Below are 16,899 nucleotides of genomic sequence, written 5' to 3'. Positions count from 1 at the left end.
GCATTTCAACATCTAACCACATAAGTTCATCAGAGGAAACCCCAGACCCTCCAAGAGAATCACAGCGAATACTGAAAATGTAATTCTTTCACAGCTAACATTGCCAAACAAGTGGCCAGCTACGAAGTGTAATGTAGTAGTTTTAAGTGACCCCTTGTAAAAAACACCCCAGTACTCCCACGTTAGGGGTGACTGAGGCTGCAAAGAGCAAAGAATTTGCTTCAGAGCCATCAGTAAACAGATTCATTACTGGTAGAAAAAGTTAGCCATACACAATATCAAAACTTACTGTGTTTAAACTACACGTTATTATTTATTGTCCATTGCACAAAGCTGGGGAAGCAAAGGGACTGACCCACTACCTGCATGTACTGAAACTGCAATTTGCAATTGCATCTAACTCATTTTATTAAAGAATAAACCACGGGGAAGAAAAACATTGGTCTGGTTCTATACCTCTCTTCTAACAGTATGGCACAGCAAAACCGAGCACCTTATCAGAGGAAAATATCTCCCTCTGCTTTCCATAGAGAAGAAGTTACTTTATAAAAGTAGTTGTCATTTAGCAAGCCTGTTGAAAAAAGCAACACCATAAAACCTCACAAAATGCTTCTGTTAGGATACTTTGTGATAAACTATCCCAGCAGGAGTCTAAATACACAGATTGTTGGTTTTGACCAAAATCGGACATTACTAATAAAATGTCCACAGGTTATTCATTTTGGAACCACCACCACAATTTTAGTTTCCCATGTAAATACCAAGCAGTTAGTTCCCTTCACATCCTGATGAATACCTGAAGTAATGGACATAGCACTGCCCCACATTTAAGGTTACACCTAATTACACTTCACAGAAGCATCTGTACAAAGTTCTGCCTGTGGACGTACACACTTCCCTCAAGCTAAACTCAAGGTGAGCATTGAGGATACAAAGGCTTTTGAACTATAGATCAAATTTAACTTTGGGGATTCAGCTTCAATTAAGACAGTAATTTCGCAGATACTTTCTCGTCCGACCCCCTAGCTGGAACTGCCAGCTCTGCAGACATGAAGTAACCCAAAGAAGAAAGGAGACTGTTGTCCACCCTTTCCCCTCTCCTCATTTTTTACTTATTTTTTTTATTACTAACTTGGGCACTGACCGTAAGGAGATTACAAGCTCTTATTGGCACAGCTGTGACATTTGTCAGCACACAACTTCACAAAAGGAAAATTTCCCCTGCCGTTTATTATGTGCAACCTAGCTGGAACCCATTCAATCATTTCTTGCCTTCAGGAAAGCTTTATGGGGCTTACTATTAAAATGGTTACAAATCCCTGAAATCTCAACAGATGTTTGCATGGAACTCCAGGGATTTTTTCAGTGTTTAACCAAATACAAACTCACTAGAGTAATCACTGTTTCAGTGAGGAACGGCTCCCTGCATCTCATACAAACCACTGCAGGGGATAACTGTTATGCATAGACCAGGTAACATCCCCTGAGATACTGGAATAGCTTGTCAGGTGCTATGGGGCACGCGGGGATGGCAGTAGCCTCTCTTACCACAGACATGCCCACCACTGAGGCCCTCCTGTGGCTGTACAGCAGATACTGAAGGTCACTTCCATTGCGAGGACAGCTGAGTGAGAAATACCTGCTTAATTCTTCAGGCAAAGTAAATTGCATGGTCGAATCCACAGCTGTAGTAGGAACCTAGCCCTAGGGAACGTCTTCAGAGAGAAAACATATGACAGCTGGCAACGTTACAGACGCCCCAGATAAGATTAGTGAGGGAGCAACAGAAAGAAACAGGACAGTGGCAACCACTGGCTGTGGGATTCTCTCACTTTCCATGCTGCCGTTCAGTTGTAAGGAAGAGCAGGATCAAACTGGCAACACATTGCCCATAGGAAAACTTTGCCTTCAAGATAATTGTAAAGCAAAGCTTCCAGAATCAGAAACGTGTATTTACAGGGAAAACGAAATATTTAGCAGGAATAGCATCCTAGTAAAGATCTACCTTGCTGCAGTCCAATCGCTTGTTTCCAAATTCTTTTTCTGAATTCATTTCAATTTTAATGTGTTCATCAGCAACGATGTAGTTGAATGACGTGTTTATTTCTCTAACAGAAATCTAAACCTAGGCTTAAAGAAAAAAAAGAAAAATGTTTCTGAACTCAGAAAGCAACATTTCAGTATAAGAATCTGTTTTATTTTTATGGTTCAGTGATTGAAACAATATAGAAATTTAACCTGCAAAACTGAATTTATATCACAATGTCTATCAGAAGGCAGGACATACGGTGCTGTTTCATTTTTTAATCAGATAAAATATTTCTCTGGACACCGGGTATTACAAACTCTTAACACTATACACTTCACTTTATTTCACAGACTAATTCGTCATAATTTAAATCTATCTTATAAACAATTTCTTTTAAAAAAACATATGGAAGATAAAAAGAACTCAAGTATTAAACTCAAGGCCTTGATTATTTTCTTTTTTTTTTTAAACAAAGATATTTTAAGAAATGTATCAAAATGATAACTCTGTGGGTATTATAGCTACTAGTCAGGCTCTGTAACACACTGCTCCACAATTTCTCGCAAGTTTGGATTCTCCATCGCAGCTGCTACTCTCTCTTTATCGTTGATTTGCTTGTTGACTGCAAAACATCAGACGAAAAGTAAAGTCAGAAACAGTTTTCAGTGGTACTGTATAATGTGTACCGTATCAGTAACATGACAAATGTAAGCCACCATATTGCAGTGAAGTTTCTCCAAACCTAGTTAATGGCCAGCTCAGAGGAGGAGAAAATGCTGTGTACAGTAACAGCACATTGCAGCAACTTTCACTGCAAACTGCTATTTAGGCAGAGGATTGAAATTTGCATAATAACCAAAACTGAAATTTGCACAATAGCTGATAAAGTACTGTACAGGCAGACATTTAAGGTATATAGCCTAGAAAAAAAAGGCAGGCCAGACATAATAGAGGGGTCACAAAACAGGAAAAACATGAGGGTGCTCAAAAGCAAAGAGCAAAAGGAGAGGACATTAACAGGAAATTGGGAACAAAAGCAAATGAAAGCTCAGTCACAAAAAAAAAAAACATCCAACAGAAACTAAGGTTTTTTGTTTTTTTTTTTTTTTAACTTTTCTTGTTATAATAAAGAATATAAGGTGTGCTGATTGCAAGCGCGAAGCTTGTGACAAATGAGGAATCCAAGCTCTCCAGGTTCAATTTCTAGCCCATTTAATCAAAAGAACTGATTTTCCCCCGTACAAAGGTTTCCAGTGCTTAACAATAAAAAAAGCCAGGGACATTGCCCTAAGGAAGGCTTTAACAGTCATTTAAGACAGTAATTGACTAAAGCTTTGAAAGAATTTCAGTGTCCTACAAGTTTTATTTTAAACACTGACAGAGAAACATATTTTTGTTATCATGATTTTAAGATAGCAAGATCAATCAGTCAGGAAGTTCATGTTAATAATCCAGCAGCACAGTAGCAACTTATTTTGTTATAAGCACAACTCAACACCTGCAAGAAACTGTTTTTTGTTTGTTTTAAAGCAACAAGAAGCATATATTTGCAATACCAATATAGATTTTGAAATAGCCTCAATTACATGTTTCATTTTAAAGCTTTAAGAAAGCATTTGTTTCTGAAAAGGATAGTAATGTAGGGGAAGAAAAGCACTTCTTGAAGAACAGTCTAAAGCTGCTCTCATTTATAAGCTGTACTTACTGTCTTCTTCAGTGGAATGTGTACCTTCAGATATGTAGATTTCCAGCTAGAAGGGAGATTATTAATGTTAGATTCATACTTTAATAGTGAAATATATTCATTACTGGAAGAAAAAAATTGTACCATACACACACAATGCATGTAATCCGTACCTTTAAAAATATTCACAATGGAAGGGCATCAGTGACAATAACTGATCTTAGGCTTCATTACCATATAATCAGAAGACAATCTCCACCACTTTTCAAAGAGGCACCAATACTACTTCTTCAAAATTGTGGAGGCATTCATTCCTCTCTAATATTAATGGTTCATGTGAAAATGTAATTGCAGTTAGGCTACTGGAAACATAAGAGAGAATTGGCTCTACCTTTCTACCAAGTTCTCTGCTGGTCACAATTCAGGGACAATTTGTCTGAAAGCCACTAGAATTGCAAGTGTCACTTTCACAAGCTAAAAACTCTTGAAAAGACATGAAAATTTTGCTCAGTGAGAATGAACTGTATGACTAAACTATATGACTAAAAACTAAATAGACACAAATCACCTTCATGAATTTAATTTAACAGGCCTAGGAGGGAAAAAAAAACCACGTCAAACCACAACTGATGTACTAAAGGAAAATCAAGTAAACAAGTCCAATGCCTTTTATCTTATCTCACTGAAGCTAAACTTACTTGTTATCATGTGTCCAGCGTAACAAATCACCATCTACCTAATTATCTAGAAACGCAAGTCTTGCTTTACACCATTTAACTGGAATGATGAAGCTAGCAACTATTAAAAAATAAATAATAATCAACACCATAAATTCTAAGCTAAAGAATTTATATTATTTTTTTGGGCAAGTTTATAAAGGTCTATAAAGATTTCACGTTTGTCACTAAAGGTCTGCTCTTAGATCCTGCTAAAACCTAAATAGCTTTCTCTACGGTTATATTAACCCCCCTTTTCCTCCACACACACTTACATTCTGGCAGCACAGCCAGGGCTGGCCTTTCAAGGCGGTATAATGACCAGGGTCAGGCCCATATATCATCTATACAACAGTTCCTACAGCAGGTCATAAAGAAGAGATTTCCTCAGCCCAGCTCCAGTTCTGAATTCTGCAGTCCTTCTGAACCCTAATAAACCTATTCTGAAGTTTTTCCTTCACAGACGATGCCTGGTAGAACTCCCCTGAACTGATTTCTAACTGACAGTAGTTACCTTGCTTTCAGGGCTCGCTCACATAGGGTCCACTGGAGACAGCTATCAGGTATCCTAAACAGTACAGTAGATTTAGCAACTACTAACATTTTATTTTTATGATGCTTCGATATGTAGAAATATCACAGAAGGCTAAATTCATTTTCCCCCAAGGCAAGAGCCTGACTTAGATTCATTGTAATATTGGCTTTGAAAACACCCTCTCCTCCACCTGAATGTCAGCTGGCCAGAAAAGCCCTTGAAATGCGGTGTATTTCAGAAGGTCAGTGACAAACTGTATTTTGTAAAGGAAAGGAACAACCACAGTTATTCAGAGATCCTTTCAGGTACTGCACTGACAGTACCTCGACCTTACAGAGGCAAATGACAAGCTTTTAGGAAAAAAAAACATCCTCTATCACAGTTTGCAAATTACTTGATCCAGCAGCATTCCCTTTTTTAAAGAGAAGTTGGCATACATTCATTCAGGTAGTTTAAAGCAAGTTCCAGAACAGATAGCTTACCTTATGTCTAAAAGGCAAACATCTCTGAAGTTTTATTCTTAAGCAAAGGCCTGTTTGAAGAAAACAAGAGAATTTCTTGTCAAATTCAAGGTTTGAGGTGCATTTCTAGAGCACGACCACTAGCCAGCTGCAGTTTGCTCACAAGATCTGACTTCGCGGTGAGCTACACGTGGACAAACGCAGCCAAACTGCAGCCCCAGTTTGTCCTCAGGCTGAGCCAGCCGTAACAGCAGTAGCAAATGCACCCCAAAAGAAACACCAGCTTAGAGCAATCTGTGCAGCTGAGGAAGTTTGGAGAAGGAAAAAAAATAAAGAAGCTGTTTACTGCCTACGTTCTTACCCACACTAACCAACTATTTCAAACAGCTGCCATAACCCTTTCCCGTACCAGAACGACGAACTGTGCTTCAAAGGTCACACAGCGCTGAAGGATTGCACAATCTCTGATGAACAAAGACCTGGCCGACATTAGGTGCCGAGGACATGATTAACGCCGAGTTTAAGATGACACGTACGTAATCGATCCTCAGGTCCCAGCGTTAACCCACTGACACTCCTAACAGGGCCAAACTATAAATTATTAGCGTTCGGCATGCTAACGCTTACTATCTACATTTCAATTTCTACATAAAGCAGCAAGGTCTATCTCAGCACAAATACATAACCGCAGTTAAATCAAAGGTTTATTTTCTTTTAAATTTTAAAACAGACTGTGAAATCTTAGCATTGATATACAATGGTAAGATTTGCTGATCTTGGTACATTTAAAGAAGTTATTTCAGGGAGTAGATGTGATCTCTTCACAAATAAGAAAAAAAGCAAAATAAGCGAGTGTAGATTCTCATTCAGTGTAACTACTTTCAAATTCCTAACAGTTCGTAACTTTTTTTTTGATTGCACATAATTTATTTTTTTTTTACATGCACAGGCACAGGGAACAACCCAAAAGGGAAGGGAGAATATAATTTGGAGAATATAAAGAAAGAAGTCTGTACCACTTCTGAGTAGATTTTTGAGAGCCACTCTTTGAAGAGTCTCCCTAACTTGAAAAAAAAAACAAGACCTTGAATGACTCCACATTCCTTCTATTTCTTGTTTGTTTGTATGGGAATTTCATCTTGAGAACCCTCCTAGCCAAACTCCTGGCAAAGCAATACTGCCTTTAAACCAAGTAATATGTTATTCAGAAAACCTAAAATTAACTCTACATTCATTGTTACAGATTTAATGAAATGAATATCTTACCAATGAGAGTCGCCAAAGAGCAATGAGGTACTGTTGGTGTAAACCTGATGATAACCAGATACTCATCTTCACCGATCTCATTTACTTCAACGCAGCTTTCCGTTACCACTTCCAGTTCTTCTAAAGTATTAGGTTTCTCCGGGTCCCGGATAGTACGGATTATATCTAAAGCAGGAGACAACCCACCAACAATAAAGTTGCTTTTCTAAATTTAATACAAGATACTTTTTATTAGAAGCAGTCTTCCCAGCACTGTTGATATTGATCCTGTTCAGAAAAGGCAGAGCTGTAACTATCGGCGATGTGTTATCTCATGAGTTGCTTCAGGGTACGTTAAGGCATTTCTTGTTCACTGTGCACATACTTTTCACACTCTGGTTCTAAACTTGTTACTGTTTTTACAATCCCATTTTAATAAATAGGAATCGGATCATGCCTATTAAAGGATAAATATTACCTTCAGAACTACAGGTGACTTAAAATTAGCCTACCCAAAAGATAAGCAGAGATGCAATATTTCAGCTAGACTTTGAAAAACCTGTAAGGCAAGCAAACCGAACCTTTTACCAAGACAAGTCAATTTTCCTTCCCATCTTTTTCCCCTCCACTCCCCAGCCAGGGCCTCACAGATAAGATTTTGAAGCCATCTTAAGGAAAGCCAGTACAGAAATAATGCACTAATCCATATTTATCTGTATCAGTGGCCATCTCCTTAGCTTGTAAAATGTGGGGATCAACTAGGTTTAATAAACCTGTACAGAAAATAACAGAGTTGCTTTTCACAGAGGTAATGTGTTCTGGATTAGCTTATGGAAGTTTCACCACACGATGGAACAGAATTAGCCTTAGCCAGCCACAGAAGCCTAGCCAAACAAGGAATTACTTCGTACACACGTAGAACAGAATTATCTTCACATTGACATTTCCTTGTAATTTCTGATACATTCTTCCCTCTATCTTTAAATTGCATCCTCCTTCTGTGTGAAAGTCTGACTTATACAAGAGCATTATCAGTTACTTTGCCAAGCAGCAGGAGGAACACTAGAGCAGATTTTGTTGAACAGTACTTCACGGATGCCTGTCTTTTAAACTGAAATTTTACATTAAGATGTTTTAGTTCTGCAAAGATCGTGCACAAGCATAAGGATATGGATGAACTGAAATCAGCGGGACTACTTACGTGCTTAAGGTTCATAACCTAAGTCACTAGAACTGCTGGTGTTTTCACGTACCTCTATTTAAACATCACTCAAGTTTCAAAGTTGAGTTTGACGTTTCCTCTTTTGTTTTTTTTTAAAGTCTTTTCTGTGTACAGCATTGCATAAAATCCTCACGCTGCCTCTAACTGCCTACACAACAGCAGTGCCTTTGAGCACAGCGCTTGGAATACTGCAGGATCCTACGGGGAGCGTTTCCAGAGGTGAAACCTCTCCGTATCTCACGGACTGACCACCAAGAAGCCAGTCGCTTGGGAACCGAAATCCCCGTTCCACCAGACACCCCGCAGCCCTTTCTGGAATTACCGGCCCTTCCAGGTGCGCCCAGTCCCTGCTAACGCCAGGTGATGAAACACGGCGGTAACTCCCGCAGCGCTCGGCCAGGCAGGCCCGCAGCTGCCCCGTTCCCTTCCCACAGCCGGGAGCAGCGGTTCCGTTACCGCCCCCACGCAGGGCCGGGTCCCTCAGCGCACCCCTGGCGCCGGGACCACCCCACGCACCCCACCCAGGTCGCGGCGCCCACCCGTCCCCAGGCAGCCCGGGGACAGCGAGGAGGTGCCCGGGGCAGGCCCCGGCCCCTCACAGGGCTGCGGGCACCTATGAAGCCGCGCCTGGCCTCCCACACAACCCTTCTCTCTCCCCCACAGGGGGATCCCCCACGCCTCCTGCACCCTGACAAGGGCCCGGGACCACGGCCCCCCCAGACCCTCACAGGCCCCTCACAGACCACCCCAAGGCCCCTCACAGCCTCCCACAGGACCCCCCAGAACCCTCCTAGGCCCCCCATAGACCTTCACAGGCCCCCCTCAGGCCCCTCACGGCCCCCCCCAGACCTCCACAGGCCCCTCACGCCCCCCCCCAGGCCCTCACAGGCCTCTCACGGCCCCTCACAGACCCCCCCACAGACCGCTGACGGCCCCTCACAGATCGCCCCCAGACCCCCCCAGGCCCCCCCCCAGGCATTCCCCAAGCCCTCACAGACCCTCACGGCCCCCCACGACCCCCCCCCCCTCAGGCCCCTCACAGGCCCCAGCCCCTCCCGGTCCCGTCCCCCCACCCCCCGCCGCTCCCCGGCAGTCACCGTAGACCTCGAGCGCCTTGTCCTGCTCCATGGCCCGGCCCCGGGGCGCATGGCCGGCCCTAGGCGGCGCGGAGTACCGCAGCGCCCTGCCCAGCGCCTGCGCCAGCAGCCCCAGCACCAGCGACATGGTCCCGCGGCGCCATGGGCAGCGCGGAGCGGCCCCGCGCGGCCACCGTCCGCCAGCCCCGGGGGGGAGCTCCGGGGGCGGGGCGTCGCTATCTGGGACACGCCCCCCCGATGGGGGGCGGGGCTTCCGCTCGTGCTCCGCCCACGGGGCGTGGCCACCCGTCCCCTGAGGGAACCGTGAGGGGGATGTTGCGCGCCGTGCCCTTGGTTCCCAGGTTTTGGCAGCTGTGGAGGCTGGGAGCAGCGTTTGGTGGCACGTATTCCGCTGCCCGTGGAAATAGCGAGCTATTTAATAATATATATTTAACATATTTAACAATAATCTCGGTCTCACCCGCCCGCCGCAGCCGGCGCTAACTGACGGAGACTACAGCTCCCAGCGCGCAACGCGGCTCCCCCCACCGCCCCTCAGGCGGCGCCGGGTAGCGGTGCCTGCTGGGAGTTGTAGTCGCGGCGCGGGGCAGCGCTCTCAGCTGACCGGAAGGGGGGCAGCCCCGCAAGATGGCGGCGGGGCGGGCGGCGGGCGGCGCCCCCTGAGGAGAGGCCGCGGCCGCGGGAGGATGGCGGCGGGCGGCGGGCGGGAGCTGCGGGTGTTGCTGGCGCCCCGCTCGGGGCAGGCGTGGGGCTCCCCGCGGGACGCGGCCCGGGTGCGGCTGAGCAGGGGCCAGAACGCCCTGGGCGCCCTCCTGGCCCCCGGCGGCATCCACCTGGAGGCCCTGGCGCCGGGCGGGGGCGGCCGGGCCCGGGGCTGCGCCCTCCCGGGAGCCTGGGCTGAGTAAGTGCGGGGCGGGCAGGGGGAGGGCCGGCCCCGGGGGGGGCCCCGAAAGCCGTAGGAGAGCGAGGGGGGGGGGGTTCAAAACCCTGCCCTGAAATGCCCTCCGCTCTGTTTCAATCCCTGTGCCTCGGGGCGCTGAGCGGTATTTCTGAAAGGGCTGCTGGGCATTGGGGTGGGCTGCCCGGGGAAGTGGTTGAGTCACCAGCCCTGGAGGTCTTTAAAGGGCGTTTAGATGTAGAGCTTAGTGATGTGGTTTAGTGGGGGACTTGTTAGTGCGAGGTCAGAGGTTGGACTCGGTGATCTTGGAGGTCTCTTCCAACCTAGGTGATTCCGTGATTACAAAGATTTAAAAAATAAAAGGTGGGGAGGGAGGTCGCCCGGCCTCGTAGATTTGCGGGTGTAGAACCGAGGACTTGACTTCCTTGCCTGGTGGCCGGGCCGAGCGCTCGCGCGTGACATGGGGCGGTCACAAGACGTCTTCAGGCTGCTGTGGTGGCTTCCAGTGCTGAGGCAACCCCACGGGCACGCGGCGGGGCCCAGCAAGCGCGGCGCTGAGCGATGGCAACGCCTGTGTGGTGCTCTGGCCCACCCTCTGCGCCCACCCTCTGCGGCCCTGTAGCTGTTTCCTCGTTGCCTGCTCCCATGTGAGAGCAGGTACGGGTGGAGACAGGCACCTGGAGAGTTTGTCAGCCCAAGCAGCAGGGGGGCAAAACGGGTGTTAGGGTCTCTTCTCCCTAACAATGCTGCTCCTCCTCCTAAAAGAAGTCCTAAAGCAGAGTGTAACGTGGCATAGGTGACTAAAGAAAAGAAACACAAAGACAGAGGAATCTGTTCTCTTTAGAAGAGAAGCAGGGATTCCTCAAGCACTGTCTTGCATTGCAGTCTCCTTTAGGGAACAAACATGTTATGGTGCGGGAAGGGGCAACGGCAGAATCTTTACTTCAGAAGATTAAAATTAAACTGTGCATCATTAGCATGCTTCCAGAACTGTTCAGTGTATGAAATGTGGAAAGTAAGGTCAATAAACACACTGAATATTGTATCTTCAGCTTCATGTGGGAGAATACAGAAGATTATGATCTACAAACAGACAAGACAAAAATACTGGCTCTTAGTAAAAATCACGAACTGTTTGTCTATGAATTCACTGTAGAAGATGGAAAATATAACCCGATTTCCCTGCACAGTTGTAAGGAAGATACGCTTAAAAAGCTCCTCGAAGTTAAAAATATTAGTGAGTAAATCTCAACATGTATTCCATATTTGTAATTGTTACAGGTCCAATTCTGCTTCATTAGGTGAAACAAATAGAACACAAGGGAAGCGTGAAATATTTTTGCACTGATTTAGCGTGATCAGAAGCAGTATTCATGAACTTGAAAAATAACTGACATTTCTATAATTAAAGGTGATATTGTTAAAAGGAATTAACCTGTTGAGGGTAAGACATTTGGATGACACAAAGTCAAAAATGAGTATGTTCATGCAGCTGTGCTATCTCAAATTTTCACTGTCATATTAGAACAGATGGGGCTCTTCACTGATCTTGCAAAGACTAATTATGTGTTGAACCTTGTGCTCCGTGATTGGCAAATGTAGTGTACAGTCACAGTGCAGTCTTTGCAGGACCTAGGGCTTTGATGTTTTACATATTATTTAAAAGTTTCCATTGCTAAAATACCTTTATTTCCAAAGATGGTAGCTTTCAGTGCTGACTGAAAAAATGGTTTTCTGATTTTTTTGCATTCTTCAAAGTAGTGTCCATTTAAAAAGCTTGTACTGTTGGACACTGTTCTACAATTAACACTCCTGACAAAATATGAGATTTAAACAAAAACAAGCCCCAAATCACAACTTTTATCAAAATAGCAGCTGAGGCAATGTATTTGAGGTGTGATTTCGTTGAGATACCTTTACAGTCAAAAGTACCAGATTGCCATAATCCTAAGATATCTTTAAATTTACAGGTCTTTCTTCAATATTGTCTTTGAGGATACTGTCTTTTAAAGACAACAGATGCCTACTTCTGCTCAATAACTTTATTGTTGTGCATCTTACCTTTCCTGGAGAAGATTCATCATTAGAGACATGTGACTGCATTACCCTTGATTTGCCACCACAAGTTTTGGAAAGAATAACAGATATAAACTTCTGCAGGGGAATTCTGTTTTTTTTAGACAGTTCTGGCTGGATTTGTATCCTTTGCAGTAGACGCTAGCTTGCGGTGTAAATGATCTGGAAGAACAAGGTCAGTTTTCTGTCAGGATTACACACAAGTTTCTTTTAACAGTCTTCTTTTTTTGAAGGTGCTTTCAGCAGAGGGGTTGTGTAGCGAAGTGCTGGTCATTTCATAAAAAATGTCTGAGTCATGGGTCAAGTCTAGGTTCTCAGCATAATAGTGGAAATTTGTTCCACACTGGAGTGTTGGTTTTCAGCACTTTTGGTATGTAGCTCTGTGTATAACGTGCTTAAGTTTACTGTCCCTAAGCTTTCTTTTCTTAATTAGATGCTTTAGAAATAGTCTAGCTGGGTTTAAAATGCTGTTGTAAAACAAGCAGTTCTGAGTGTTTTGCTGTGCCAAGATTGCCTTGGGCTAGAAAATTAACAGCAATTCACTGTCTTCCTCTTCTGGGTAATTTCTTGTTCGTTGGACTATCTGAATCCTGGCATTTTCTTTGACACCTTTTAAAGACATATTTGATTCTTTTGATGGTGCAAATCTAGCAAACATTGACGTAGCACTCTGCCAGGGAGGTGTGCAGGATGAGAACAGGAGTTCAGCCATCACATCGCCACTCACTGCAGTGAAAGTGTCATATGATCTCAGTGTTGCTGTGATCATCAATTCTTCCAACAGTGCCATTTCAGTGGATCTAAACAAGTACTTCAGGTATGTTTGCAGTAGAATTGCTATATGAAAGTTAAGTGCAACTAACATTAAAAAGTGCCTAATCTTAGTCCTGTAACAGCTGAGATGCTGTCAGCTTTTTATTCCAAGTACTGGCTATAGGGTAGAGCAGAAATTTCACATTTGTTTAAAGATTGCCCATTAATATTTGCTCTACTTTATGCCCCGTCACTTAAAGAAGTAGAAATGTTTTATACTGGATTTTTTTTTTCTAGGAAGACAGGGATATGTGCTCTCAGTTACTGCCAGTGGAGGTTGACAACACCTTTTAGAAGTACTGCGGAGCATATAGGATTGTTAAACTTTTCTGATACAGCCTTACTGATTTTGCTTGATAAATTAGGACAAGGTTGTAATTTAAAGGCATTGGCTATCTCAGAGGAAATAGCATCGGGTTTTGATGGCTTACCTAGATACATTTATGTAGATACTGTTAATCAGAGAGAAAACTGCTTCTCTGATAGCTCCCATTTTTTCTGATTTTACTCCTGATGGAGTTAAATATGATGGGAAAAAAATAAATAATCTATCATGGAGGTAAAAATTAATTCTAATAATGATTTCTTTTCAGACAGTTCCCTGGGCATTTGATCTGTAAAAGAGATTCTGAAAGTCTTCCAGTGAAGCCACCTGAAGGTCTTGATGAGGATGACCTTGCTAGTTCTGACTACAGTATGGAGCTTATGTCATCGTCTTTCCGTGTGGACAGGTACATAATGAAAATGCTAATGTGTAAACCAAAAAGCATATTGTTTGACTGAGGAAATGTTAAAAGTTGATTTATCTGCATTGTTCCTTCCATAATATGTGGTGTTATGGACAACTTCTTTCTTCATCCCAGGTCCTGGAAGGCACACTTATCCTCACTACGCAATACAATCAGGAAAAGAAGACCACGTTCTCCAAATTTGGCGTATGACACGAATTTACCGTGGTATCAGTATTTTACCCATCTTGAAGATCATGATCCCTTAATCTATGAAACTCCTGAGAAGGTGCTGGCTGTTGTTCCAAAGGCTGTTTGGTGCATCCCTTCCAAACCCTTACAAAGCAGTGGTACAAATCTCAGTGATTCAAGGCAGCACTGGAAACAAATCTGTGTAGAAGTACCACAAGAAGTGGTGAAACTGGAGTGTAAATCTGTAACTGGAGCTAAAGCACTGTTTGTAATATTAACAAATGATGAAAGATTGACTCTTGCTCTCTGGGATTTCGAGTCACAAGATGTGACTTATTACCACTTCAGCAAAGATACTGTTTATGTGGATTGTAACGAAGACGTGCCGTTATGTCTACTTCTGACAGGTGAAGGGCTTTTTTTATGTAATTGTTCTGCTACAGGCTTTGGATAAAGAGGCTTATTGTTTGTAGTCTTCTTCTTTCCTGCCTGTCTGGCTGCTGTTGGCTAATTATTAATGTGTTCTTGCTGAGGTGAAATCCAAATGGAGCCACTACAACTTTGTGTTTTTATTTGCTATGTAGCAACTTGCTTATGTGTTTCTAATTACGATTTGATTCTTTTATTTAGAGCATGGTCTTTCCTTAATTCTGTTTGGTTTAACTCAAGAAGAGTTTTTGAATAGATTGATGATCTATGGCAGTGCTGGAGTCGTAGATTCTGTTTGTCATCTCAATGGATGGGGACGATGTTCAATTCCAATACATGCGCTAGAGGTAAGTCCGATTCATGTCCTACAGCTATAATTTCTTCTTTTGAGAGAAACCATCTTTAAAAAACACTAGCAATCCAGAAGTCTGGGACTCTGCAACAATCTGTCCACACTGTAATTCTGTACATTGTCAGTGTATGTTCAATCGTGTTTGGAGGGAGGGAGCTTAGATGGAGATGTTTGGTAGGGTTCTTTTAATTTGTTTGAAGGGTGTGATAGAAAGTGAACTGATGGAGAAGGGGGGAAGGTTCACAGCAGTTTTCAGTTGCTGTAAGCTTATTCAAAGTCCTGATTCTCACGCTTTTTTGTATCCCCCATCAAACTCTAATAAATTGCTTAACTAACGTTTTATCTCCAAAGATACTGGGGCAGAGTTTCTGTAAAACTAATTAAAAGAGCATGGCAGGTACTCAGCAGGTCATCTTGTTACTCCGGGTTACAGGTGTTGCACATGTAGTTTAAATTTCTTCTTTTCTTCTGCATGCATACTTTGTTACTGCATATGAAGTAAAAGTGCTAGCAATAAGTGTACCGTATATTTTTAGAATACATGCATAACGGTGCTACTGTGTGTCTGCCTAGGCTGGTTTGGAAAATCGTCAACTAGACACAGTAGACTTGTTTTTAAAAAGCAAAGAAAGTCTTTTTAATCTTTCTGCACCCTGCTCTGGACCTGAACAGTCTACTGATAGTGCGTCTCAGTCTTTTCTGAAAAGTGAGTAAAATACTTTAATACTTCAATACACTGAGGTTGAGATTCAATTGCCTTTCAGTTTATCGTTTTGCATTTGTAAAACTACATCAAATTGCCTATTCTTTTGTATGTTGGGATGTTGCTATATCGCAGCTTCTTTACTTCTGGAAAACGAGAGAGAATTGGTGTATAAAATGTGGCTTTTTGATTGAGTTCTAGCAATGACTTGTTCTAAGCATTTTGATGTGAAAGCAAAGCATGTTACAGAAGTTGTTTGACACGCTTTAGAAGATTTTAGTAGCATACCTTTATTCTAATTTATATTTTATGTGATCACTCATGATAGAATGCAGATGTAACTTTTTATGTAAATGTTGCAGATTTGGAAGAGCTGAGGCCAGCTTTAAACTTACTTGGCTCAGCAATCAGAGAAAATGATATGGAGCCTCAGAGTAAACACTTTTCTGAGCAGCTGCTAAACCTCACGTTGACTTTCCTTAGCAAGCAACTTGAAGAAATTTTTGTCCACACAGAGGGTAAGATTACTCATTTTGAATCTTGCATAGTAATGTAATATGTGATTGTTTAGATAAATAAGAACTCAAATTTTGAATTAGAAGCCTAAATTTACTTAGAATTAACAAAAAAAGGCTTGCACTAGAGTTAAGTGAAAAGTATTGTTTAGGGGAAAGCCTGAGAAATTAGTATGAATACAGTATAAGCGTGAACAACTATGATCAGGCTGTCACATCAGGCAGGGTACAGTCAGCTGGATCATATTGGGACGTCAGGACGTGTAAGAATGGCAGAATCAGACTTTAAGATGATGCTGGATACTTGATGGCAGTGCGGTTAAATGGCTTGACTGTAGCCTTCCGCTGCTCATCCTTTTCTCAGAGCCACCACCTGAAATACGCTGGCACAAATATTTCTTTGGATGTGGAATGGAGCAGACTAGTTTAAGAAACGAGTTCAGCTGAAAAATAGCCTACCAGGGTATTTCTTGTCAGGAGCACCTCCAGCTTGATTTACTGTGTGGCAACAGTCATACATCCCAGTATAACCCGAGGGCTGGTACAGGAAAAAGAACGGGTGTCTGATGGGGATGCAGGCTGTTTGTAGGAGTGCATGGCTGCTTAAGGTGGCACTGTTGCTGAAATGTTGCTCTTTGAACTACAGCCTAAAAGGTGTAAGAATCAAGTAATAGCTGGTATATGCTATGTTAAAATGTCCCTGCATTTTAAATGGGGCTTATCTGACTAATATTTGGTTAAAAATTTTAGTTGTCATTTACTTGTCCCTGAAGGGCAAACACATCCATCAATGAAGTCAGGAGGACCTCTCTGGAGCAGTGGTAGGATTGTGAGTGTAGCTGGATAGTGACAGTCAGTATCAGTACCTGTACAGGTCAAATAGCAATATAGAGATGATGTGCTCTTTTCTCTGAGGTGTGTTTTATTTAGTGAAGTCAGGAGAATGCATTCAACAGTGATAAGCACTAAAAATGTTGTATGGTTAGTTTCATTTAACTGATATCTTGGATGTTCTTGACAGAACCTGATGAATACTTGCAGAAGGCTGCAGATACTTTAACTGATTACGTTATTGAACTTAGGACATTTATGAAAAATTACCCTCGGACAGAAATAAACATTGCAGATGTAGGAAGTGATCTTGATGAAGAGCTGCCTGCAGTAGAAGAAAGCCAAATGTGGGAAAAACTGACACCAGAGGTAA

The 16,899-nt window shown here is 43.0% G+C and overlaps 2 protein-coding genes across 3 annotated transcripts in view; one reads left to right on the top strand and one right to left on the bottom strand.

The window, feature by feature from the left end:
* Positions 1-2,175: 2,175 nt before the first annotated feature.
* Positions 2,176-9,195, bottom strand: CIAO2A (cytosolic iron-sulfur assembly component 2A). Its single transcript, XM_048046198.2, has 5 exons — positions 8,990-9,195; positions 6,692-6,856; positions 5,447-5,496; positions 3,735-3,780; positions 2,176-2,651 (listed from the first exon to the last, which is right to left on the bottom strand). The coding sequence occupies exons 1-5, from the start codon at positions 9,114-9,116 to the stop codon at positions 2,554-2,556; spliced, it is 486 nt and encodes a 161-aa protein (XP_047902155.1). The 5' UTR covers positions 9,117-9,195; the 3' UTR covers positions 2,176-2,553.
* A 421-nt stretch (positions 9,196-9,616) lies between these two features.
* Positions 9,617-16,899, top strand: part of SPG11 (SPG11 vesicle trafficking associated, spatacsin) — a 33,731-nt gene continuing 26,448 nt past the window's right edge. Inside the window, exons 1-10 of one of the 2 annotated variants that reach the window (XR_010834229.1) lie at positions 9,617-9,890; positions 10,940-11,124; positions 11,858-12,085; positions 12,582-12,780; positions 13,370-13,507; positions 13,640-14,103; positions 14,327-14,472; positions 15,051-15,183; positions 15,543-15,698; positions 16,717-16,895. Coding sequence is in view for 1 of the 2 variants with exons in the window: in XM_067003843.1 (XP_066859944.1) it covers positions 9,676-9,890; positions 10,940-11,124; positions 11,858-12,085; positions 12,582-12,780; positions 13,370-13,507; positions 13,640-14,103; positions 14,327-14,472; positions 15,051-15,183; positions 15,543-15,698; positions 16,717-16,895 (2,043 nt within the window). In the remaining variant the exon portion in view is untranslated. The remainder of the gene's footprint in view (positions 9,891-10,939; positions 11,125-11,857; positions 12,086-12,581; positions 12,781-13,369; positions 13,508-13,639; positions 14,104-14,326; positions 14,473-15,050; positions 15,184-15,542; positions 15,699-16,716; positions 16,896-16,899) is intronic. The other variant, XM_067003843.1, reaches the window with a different exon arrangement.

Source organism: Anser cygnoides, chromosome 11 (genome assembly GCF_040182565.1).
Source record: "Anser cygnoides isolate HZ-2024a breed goose chromosome 11, Taihu_goose_T2T_genome, whole genome shotgun sequence".
In the NCBI taxonomy this organism is placed as follows: Eukaryota; Metazoa; Chordata; class Aves; order Anseriformes; family Anatidae; genus Anser; species Anser cygnoides.
Note: the sequence above shows the minus strand (reverse complement) of the source record. Positions and strands in the feature narration are given on the sequence as shown.